This window comes from Clupea harengus, chromosome 9 (assembly GCF_900700415.2).
Source record: "Clupea harengus chromosome 9, Ch_v2.0.2, whole genome shotgun sequence".
NCBI lineage: Eukaryota > Metazoa > Chordata > Actinopteri > Clupeiformes > Clupeidae > Clupea > Clupea harengus.
Window position 1 is genome coordinate 29,018,163 of NC_045160.1, and position 10,000 is coordinate 29,028,162.

Here is a 10,000-nt window from a genome sequence, read left to right on the forward strand (position 1 = left end):
GGGGTATTAGAGAGGAGATGAGGGAGAGAGGGAGAAGGAGGGAGGGAGAGAGAGAGAGGGGAGAGAGAGGGGAGAGGGGGAGGGAGAAAGAGAGGGAGGGAGAGAGAGGGAGAGAGAGAGAGAGAGAGAGAGAGGGAGGGAGAGAGGGGGGAGAGGGAGAGAGAGAGAGAGAGGAAGGGAGGGGAGAGAGGGAGGGAGAGGGGAGAGAGAGGGAGGGGAGAGAGAGGGGGATGGAGGGGGAGAGAGAGAGAGAGAGAGAGAGAGAGAGAGGGGGGAGAGAAAGTAGGGTGAAAGTTGAGAGTAAAGATAAGAGTCAGAGTGATGTGATGCTGACATGGTTCATTTTACAGGACACACTTTCATTTAGTCTCATTGTTTCTTTCATTCTCTCTCTCTCTCTCTCCTTCTGTGTCCCTCTCTCTCTCTCTGTCCCTCTCTCTTGCTCTCTCTCTCTCCCTCTCTCTCTCTCTCTGTCCCTCTCTCGCTCTCTCGCTCTCTCCCTCTCTCTCTTCTCTCTCTCTCTCTCTCTCTCTCTCTCTCTCTCTCTCTCTCTCTCTCTCAGGTCCATATAAGATGTTGCGTAAGCTGCATAAGTCTCTGACGGGGCGATCCAACGCTGACGTTGTGGTCATCGCGAATGGCATCTTCCATCAGCAAGGCTCCACCATCAAACCTGACTTCCTGTCCGCAAACAGGGAGAACTTCCTGTCCGAGAGCCACAACCTCGACTTCAGCCAACCACAGCAGGCCGCGGCCACCATCAATGACTGGGTCAATAACCGCACCAGGGGTGGGTGACCTTTCAACTCTCACCCTTGACCTGAATACCTGAGACCTGATGTGTGCTCAGGTCACAGGCTTATTTATACTGTGTGTGTGTGCGTGTGTGTGTGTGTGTGTGTGTTAGGGGGGGGTTCGCAGGTCAAGGCAAAGTAAGGCGAAAAGATCATTTTTATTATTTGAATAGCCCAGTTATAGCTGAATAGCAACTCGACATGCTTCACATACACTTCTATACAATCAAGAAGCTTTGCAAAGGCGTGTGTGTGTATGCATGCAGGCCACATACACCTCTGTACAATCAAAAAGCATTGCAAAGGTGTGTGTGTGTGTGTGTGTGTGTGTGTGTGTGTGTGTGTGTGTGTGTGTGTGTGTGTGTGTGTGTGTGTGTGTGTGTGTGTGTGTGTGTGTGTGTGTGTGTGTGTGTGTGTGTGTGTGTGTGTGTGTGTGTGTGTGTGTGTGTGTGTTTTCAAAGGAAAAACAGAAACCGATTCAGAAATATGAAGGCAATATGTTGATGTGTGTTTGTATACGGTTGTGTGTGTGCGTGTGCGTGTGTGTGTGTGTGTGTGTGTAGGCCACATCCCCACCCTGGTGAGCGCTGACATGTTGGACCCCAGTATGACTCGTCTGGTGGTGGTGAACTCCATCTACTTCAAGGGCCTATGGAGGTCCCGCTTCCAGCCGCAGAACACCCGGCCACGCCCCTTCACCCGCCCCGACGGCACCACCCTCAAGGTGCCCATGATGTCACAGCTGTCTGTCTTCAACATCGGTCAGTCACACACACACACACACACACACACACACACACACACACACGGCACCACCCTCAAGGTCCCCACGATGTCACAGCTGTCTGTCTTCAACATCGGTCAGTCAAACACACACACACACACACACACACACACACACACACACACACACACACACACACAATACATCCATACACGTACATGGACGCACATGCCCACACACATTAACAGACATACACACAAATACATACTATGTTTTAGTATGTGTCACGCTCACATGTGTACACACACACACACACACACACACACACACACACACACACACACACACACACACACACACACACACCACACCACAAAAGTTAGATATGTATTGCTGTGTTTGTGTCTGTGTGTGGGTTTTATGGGGAGTCATTGGATTTCAGTCTCACGCTTTCTAAGAATTGTCACTGCCTGGCGGTCCAAGTTTAGTCCAGTTAAAGTTTGCACACACACACACACACACACACACACACACACACACACACACACACACACGTCATGCCGGTCCAGGTTCTCCTCACAGTTAAGGTTTGCAGGCATCTGGAAAAGTACTTGAGTGTTGCACAATAGTTTGTAAGATTGCTAATGAGTTTTAATTGGAGCCATTTGGCTTCGCACTCTTCCATTTGAATTCTGCTCTCACCACTAGGACGAGGAGAGTGTGTGTGTGTGTGTGTGTCTCTGTGTGTGTCTCTGTGTGTGTGTGTGTGTGTGTGTGTGTGCCTCAAGACAAACAGCTGTGTGTGTGTGTGAGTGTGTGCCCCAAGACAAACAGCTGTGTGTGTGTGTAGTTATGGGGATTGCAGGGATGATTAAAAACCAGACCACAAGCCTTTTAAACCTGAGTTGTGCTGCAGTATTAACACAAAAACAACCACAAGGACTAAAACACACACATGCAAGGTCATATAAATGAATACATCTGTATCCACACACACACACACACACACACACACACACCCACACATTAACACTCACACCTGTGTTCTTTCCTTGACTTGGGAACATGGCAGACTGAAAGACCACAACCATCAAAGTCTTCTTTCTATCTCTCTCTCTCTCTCTCTCTCTCTCTCTCTCTCTCTATCTATCTCTGTCGCTCTCTCTCTCCCTCTCCCTCTCTCCCTCTCTCTCTCTCTCTCTCTCTCTCTCTCTCTCTCTCTCTATCTATCTATCTATCTATCTATCTATCTATCTATCTATCTATCTATCTATCTATCTATCTATCTATCTATCTATCTCTCTCTCTCTCTCTCTCTCTCTCTCTCTCTCTCTCTCTCTCTCCCTCAGGTTTGATGTCTACTCCGGAGGGCTTGAAGTATGAGGTGATTGAGCTGCCGTATCATGGCGACAGCCTGAGCATGTTCATTGCGCTCCCAGCTGACGAAGACACACCCCTGACGGCCATCTTGCCACATATCTCCACGGCAACTGTGCAAAGCTGGACCAGTCAGATGGCCCAAAGGAAGATCCGCCTCCTTTTGCCTAAGTGAGACACACCTCCTTTACTTTGGCCACACCCTCATTCATCACGCTTGCAATGCTTGTATTTATGTATGTTACAGACATGAATCGATGAAGACTTTTCCTCTCTTTATCTCTCTCTTTCACCCACCCCTCTCTCTTTCTCTTCAACCCTCCCCCTCCCTGTCTGTCTCTCTCTCTGTCTGTCTGTCTGTCTGTCTCTCTCTGTCTCTCTCTCTCTCTCTGTCTGACTGTCTGTCTGTCTGTCTCTCTCTCTGTCTGACTGTCTGTCTGTCTAACTGTCTGTCTGTCTGTCTGTCTGTCTGTCTGTCTGTCTCTGTCTCTCTCTCTCTGTATGTGTCTGTCTGTCTGTCTGTCTGTCTGTCTGTCTGTCTGTCTGTCTGCAGGTTCACAGTGGAGGCTGAGGTGGATTTGGAGGCCCCTCTGTCATCTCTGGGGATCTCAGACGTCTTCAGTGAGGCCAAGGCTGACTTTCGCCACCTGAGTGAGTTTCACACAATCCCCATAACTACACACACATGCTATATATTTTACACACACACACACACACCTACTACCAAGTATACCTGCCCAGAAGTAAACAGTGCAGTTCCAGGTTTACCATAGCAACACTCATTTGATAAGGTGTGTGTGTGTGTGTGTGTGTGTGTGTGTGTGTGTGTGTGTGTGTGTGTGTGTGTGTGTGTGTGTGTGTGTGTGTGTGTGAGTTCGGGTGGAGCTGGGCACAGGCATGAGGAATGCCGTGTTGCTCTTTGCCCTCTCCATGGCTCTTAGACACACACACACACACACACACACATACACACACACATACACACACAAATTGAACTTACTTAATACCATCCAGAAGACAGAGAAGCTATAACAAAAATGTGTGTGTGTGTTCGAGAGAGAAAAGTGTGTGTGTGTATGTGTGCAAGAGACAAACGTGTGTGTGTGTGTGTGCGCATGTGTGTGCGAGAGACAAACTTATCTGTGTATGTGTGAGAGAAAAGTGTGGAGTTGGCATTCTCATGCCCCCTGTGTGTGTGTGTGTGTGTGTGTGTGTGTGTGTGTGTGTGTTGGCAATCTCGTGTGTGTGTGTGTGTGTGTGTGTGTGTGTGTGTTGGCAATCTCGTGTGTGTGTGTGGTTGGCATTCTCCCTGTGAAATTCAGTGTCTGTGTGTTGGGCTCTTCTGCCTCGTACTGTTCTGACATGGTACTGCAGCTAAGACCCCTGTGTGTGTGTGTGTGTGTGTGTGTGTGTGTGTGTGTGTGTGTGTGTGTGGTTCTGTAGCTAAGACCCCAGTCTGCTGTGACATGGTACTGCAGCACTGTGTTTGTGTGTGTGTGTGTTTGTATGTGGTACTGCAGCTAAGACCTGTTAGATCTGGGGGGTATTCGTCGTAGCTCGCTAAACGGTTTAGCAAGCTAATTTTCAGGCTAAGATAAAAAACGCCCCTCTTTTTGGTTCGTGGAAGCAACTTTTGATAAATCACCATAGTTACATATCGATTAGCACTAACCTGCTCCAGGGCAGGCTAACTTAAGTGTAGCTGGATAAGCTTGCCACACCCCCGGAAAAAGGAGGGATCCCATTGACCAAGGACTGATATTAGAGTTAGATTAGCGGAGGGAGAGAGTTCTTTGCGATCACCAAGATCCATTATTCTTGTATGAGCGCTACCGATTCAGCCGACAAGGAATCATTAATTTACAAGACCTTCTCGAGTCATTTATTGCAAACACCACAGTCGAACATTGACTGTCTTGCGCTTTTTTGCGAGTGGTAAATTTTTGTAGTGTCGGTGATGCGGAGAACAAAGCACTCGTAATTATATGAGTGTTATTAGTACACCATAGCATATCATTATTGTAGAAAATGATTACGGTGGACTCATGATAAGAATAGAGAGAAATACAGCCAATTTATTTTCGCTGCTTCAATTTATTGCATTTGTTATTAATACATTTAGTCATTTAACAGACGCTTTTATTCAAAGCGACTTCCAAGGAAATGTAAAACTACATCGAGGAAGGAGGTGAGGGGATTTGAACTGGCAACCATGCAGATTCAAACAGGTAGACGAAACCTCTGTACCAGCTGACACTTGCCATCAGGGATTCATACATAGATATCACCCTATAAACACCCCAACACACCTTGCTCTCACAGCGGTGGTGGTGTTGAATTTTGCCATGATTATGGTCTTGTATTCTTCATAAGCGTTCATGTTCATCTCCTACTCGCCAGCGGAGAAAAAAAGAGCCCTTTTCTTTGAGTTTAGAACCATTATACCGTTAGAAAATCATGGTTTTGGTGATCGACCTTTGCTGCCTTTTGAAGTAGGACGTGCACGCGCAAAAGCCATGATAACTTTAGCCTGCTTGAAATTAACCACATGATTAGGATGCGGGTCAGCCGTTAACGAACCGATATTTGCTGTTCTCAATCAGCTCGCTAATCTTAACGGGCTAAAAGGCCAATTGATTAACTTAGCTTCAATCCTACGACGAACGTACCCCTGTTTTATTTGTCTTGGATTTGAGTGTTGATTTAAGTGTTGATTAAACCAGATTATACAAGAAGCAATATAATAATCTCTGTGTGTGTGTGTGTGTGTGTGTGTGTGTGTGTGTGTGTGTGTGTGCACAGGTGAGGAGCCTGTGTATGTGTCCAAAGCTTTGCAGAAAGCCAAGATTGAGGTCAACGAAGATGGGACCAAAGCTGCCGCAGCAACCAGTGAGTTTGTCTCTCTCTGTGTGTGTGTGTGTGTGTGTAATGGGTTGATATTGTGTGTGTGTGTGTGTGTGTGTAATTGGTTGATATGGTTTGTGTGTGTGTGTGTGTAATGGGTTGATCTGGTGTGTGTTTGTGTGTGTGTAATGGGTTGATATTGTGTGTGTGTGTAATGGGTTGATATGGTTTGTGTGTGTGTGTGTTTAATGGGTTGATATGGTTTGTGTGTGTGTGTGTGTGTGTGTGTGTAATGGGTTGATATGGTTTGTGTGTGTGTGTGTGTGTAATGGGTTGATATGGTTTGTGTGTGTGTGTGTGTGTGTGTGTAATGGGTTGATATGGTGTGTGTGTAATGGGTTGATATGGTGTGTGTGTGTGTGTGTGTGTGGGTGTAATGGTCTGATATGGTGTGTGTGTGTGTGTGTGTGTGTGTAATGGGTTGATATGGTGTGTGTGTGTGTGTGTGTGTGTGTGTGTAATGGGTTGATATGGTGTGTGTAATGGGTTGATAAGGTGTGTGTGTGTGTGTGTGTGTGTGTGTGTGTAATGGGTTGATATGGTGTGTGTGTGTAATGGGTTGATATGGTGTGTGTGTGTGTTTCTGTCTTGCTCTTTAGCTGCGATCCTGTTGGCCCGGTCCTCCCCGCCGTGGGTCAGTGTAGACAGACCATTTCTGTTCCTCATCCGTCACAATCCCACAGGTACACACACACACACACACACACACACACACACACCTCACACACACACACACACACACACACACACACACATACACATACCACCAACACCTCACACGCAAGAACACACATATGGTGCATACACATACCACCAACACCTCACACACAAGAACACACATATGGTGCACACACACACATACACATACCACCACCCCACACACACAAGAACACACATATGGTGCACACACACACACACACACACACACACACACACACACACACACACAAGAACACACATATGGTGCACATTCACACACACACACATACATACACATACCACCACCCCACACACACAAGAACACACACATATGGTGCACATTCACACACACACATACATACAGACACACATATCCATACACACACACACACACAGACACTTTATGCACATTTCCCATTTCTGAACACCAGTGCTAAGCTTTCAGGCTGATCTGGATTCTTCTGGAACCTTCTTTTTCTTTCCTCAGGAACTATTCTCTTCGCCGGCCAGATCAACGAACCTTGAGCCAGTGTTCTGAGGGGACCTGGGCAAACAAACACACACACACACACACACACACACACACACACACACACACACACACACTCACCTATACATAAATACCACCACACTGACATGACATGAGACCTTATCTCTCCAAGTCTAGAGCCTATGACATGGACACACACACACACACACACACACACACACACACACACACACACACCTATGACATGGACTGATTTTGCTCTGACTGAAATACATGTGCGTTTGTTTCTCAACTTCTTTTACCTGCTGATAGCTCCAATGTCCAATGTGACGCGCACAGACACACACACACACACACACACACACACACACACACACACACACACACACACAGGTCATGTTGCACTATGCAAAAGTGTTTAAATGTCCTGAGTCATAGGATGTGGAGGTTTGCTCCATTTGTAATGTATTTTACGTACGTTTTATATCCCAGTATCTTGCATACCCCTGCTAGAGGAGAGTAGGGATACATTCCTTGTGTGACTAACCCATAGTGTTTGTTTTATTTTTTTTTAATGCCTTAAGTTTTATATTCTGTCCTGTCTTTTGTGATAATCATTTTGTACTCTTTAAAGGAAAAGAGTTTGATTTGCCTAACATGTTCAACGTGACTACACACTTGCTGTATTGTACCCCAGTGTGATATTTAATAAAGTAGGCTTTTTCATTTTGGACTAAACATGCTGTCTAATTTTTTTTAACGTGTTTCAACGTGTTGTACGTGTGAAATGTTACCAAGACAAGATGATTATATCCTCGACAAAGATCCACTGTTGTGTAACACCGGGTGGCCTTCTTGTAAAATAATTTTGCCTCAAATATACGATGCACCCGGTGTATATTTATAAGGCGAGTTTGTACCCTACATTACGGTAATCATTCCAGTGTTGTGGTGAACTTCCTTGGTGGTCAGCTGATTCGTCCTGTTGAGTAGAGAAGGCAAAGAGGCAATAGGGGCATAAGAAAAACAACTATGGCGGCCGAGATTCATTCCAGGCCTCAGAGTTCGAGACCTGTACTACTGAACAAGATTGAAGGCCATCAGGATGCCGTGAACGCTGCGGTGTTAATCCCCAAAGAGGACGGAGTCATCACAGTTAGCGAGGACAGGTCAGTGGGACGATGCCTGCTGGACGCGTTTCGGGGATATGCTAACAGTTAGCTAGCTACTGGATGTTTTGGGATAAATGGATTGATGGATAAAACATACACCAACTTGATATTCTTATTACTGAAGATATGAGTAGCTAGCTAACTAACCATAGTAAGAAGATCTCGATCATGTTATTCCGGTATCGCTAGCTAGCTACTAGATCAACAACATTATCCACGGTGTGGAATATTGTGATCTCTATCGATAGTTACCTCATCGCTATGAGTTTTGTATTTCACTTACGTCAGTTAGCAAACTAAACGGTAACGTTACTCTGGTAGTTCGGTAAACTTCAAGTGAAGTGTTATGATAATGTTATCGTTAGCTTGGAGGTGGAATTGTTATAGGTTTGTGGTTGATAAAGCAGGTGTTGGCTGAGTGGAATCAGTAGGAACTCGGCTATCCATAATTGGCTAGTTGGTTAGCCAACATAAATATATCGACGTCCATAATATGAGTTAGGCTATGAGATGGGGAAGACTTATCTTACCTGCCCCTAGTCGTTATCATATACATTATTCTGTTGCTCTGAGAAGTCAACCTACTGACGAGACTTGATGCGGACATCCAATGTAATAAAGGTGAACTCGCCAAAGGGCCGCCAACCTTGTCCCTGAAACATTTGGTTCTTAGTACCTGTGTTTTGTGTTTGTGTTCTTATTGTACATTTTATTTTAGAACATTTAAGGGGGGGTTGTACATTTGCGTATCAGGCAGCATAGTGCCAGTGGAGTGTTAGCTGTCAGTGTTTGCGCTGGCAAGTTGGCAGAGCAGAGCCCCTTCACAGCCAAATATGTTACGTAGTGACAGCTTCATCACTGTGTTGGAGGTGTTGTCAAGGACGCGTCCGAAGACGCTGTTGCGTAGGCTTCTGCTGATGCGATTGCCTGCCCGTCCAGTCCCCGCATCAGCTGAGCCCATCCGGAGACAATGTAGCGGCCCAGCTTTGGGAATGTGAAGCAAAACCTTCCTGTTTGGGAATGTGAAGCCAAACCATTCCTGTTTGGGAATGTGAGGCCAAACCTTTCCTGTTTGGGAATGTGAAGCCAAACCTTCCTGTTTTGTTTTCAGGACGATTCGAGTTTGGCTGAAGAGAGACAGCGGACAATATTGGCCCAGCATATTCCACACCGTCTCCTGTGAGTGTGCCATCACACACACACACACACACACACACACACACACACACACACACATACACACTAAGCCTATCATCTACAGCATGTGTGATTTAATTGTTTCTGTCTTGAAAACAAAATAATTACATCTCCATAATTACCACATTTGTCAACACCGGACAATAGAACCCCACCGCTTTGTTAAAGTTAAATACTATGCAACAATTTGACTCGTTTTGAGGTTTGTAGGGTTACTACTTTCGATATCACCTTCGAAATAATTGTGGTGAATATGGTCCTGTGATTAAACACAGCTGTCATTCACACTTCCTGTCTAGGCTATGCACTGTGAACACAGCTGTCATTCACACTTCCTGTCTAGGCTATGCACTGTGAACACAGCTGTCATTCACACTTCCTGTCTAGGCTATGCACTGTGTAGTTCAGTGGTTTGGGTCGGAACACCTGAAAAAAGGCCAGAAAAGCACAATAAGTGAACATGTTAGCAAGCTTTTATCAGTGCCGTTTGGGCTGTTGGTGGTGTTAGCAAGCATTTATCAGTGCCACACACACACACACACACATATATGTTCACACACACACGCACTGTTGAGGTAAAAAGAACATTTTCAAGATTCATTTCAGTTCATCACATCAGCTCACATGACTTTGCCTTAAAAAC

General features: G+C 45.8%; 2 protein-coding genes across 5 annotated transcripts in view; both read left to right on the forward strand.

Moving 5' to 3' along the window:
• Positions 1-7,726, forward strand: part of serpine2 (serpin peptidase inhibitor, clade E (nexin, plasminogen activator inhibitor type 1), member 2) — a 9,854-nt gene extending 2,128 nt beyond the window's left edge. The window contains exons 3-10 of one of the 3 annotated variants that reach the window (XM_031574063.2): positions 563-790; positions 1,358-1,555; positions 2,868-3,066; positions 3,449-3,546; positions 5,698-5,784; positions 6,399-6,482; positions 6,986-7,060; positions 7,210-7,726. In XM_031574063.2, the coding sequence (XP_031429923.1) occupies positions 563-790; positions 1,358-1,555; positions 2,868-3,066; positions 3,449-3,546; positions 5,698-5,784; positions 6,399-6,482; positions 6,986-7,023 (932 nt within the window). In that variant the 3' untranslated portion in view covers positions 7,024-7,060; positions 7,210-7,726. Of the gene's footprint in view, positions 1-562; positions 791-1,357; positions 1,556-2,867; positions 3,067-3,448; positions 3,547-5,697; positions 5,785-6,398; positions 6,483-6,985 lie in introns of all 3 variants that reach the window. The other 2 variants (XM_031574062.2, XM_031574061.2) reach the window with 2 other exon arrangements.
• Positions 7,727-7,913: 187 nt separating this feature from the next.
• wdfy1 (WD repeat and FYVE domain containing 1) overlaps positions 7,914-10,000 on the forward strand; it is a 13,875-nt gene continuing 11,788 nt past the window's right edge. The window contains exons 1-2 of one of the 2 annotated variants that reach the window (XM_042708778.1): positions 7,914-8,157; positions 9,272-9,339. In XM_042708778.1, coding sequence (XP_042564712.1) covers positions 8,021-8,157; positions 9,272-9,339 — 205 coding nt within the window. In that variant the 5' untranslated portion in view covers positions 7,914-8,020. The remainder of the gene's footprint in view (positions 8,158-9,271; positions 9,340-10,000) is intronic. The other variant, XM_031574064.2, reaches the window with a different exon arrangement.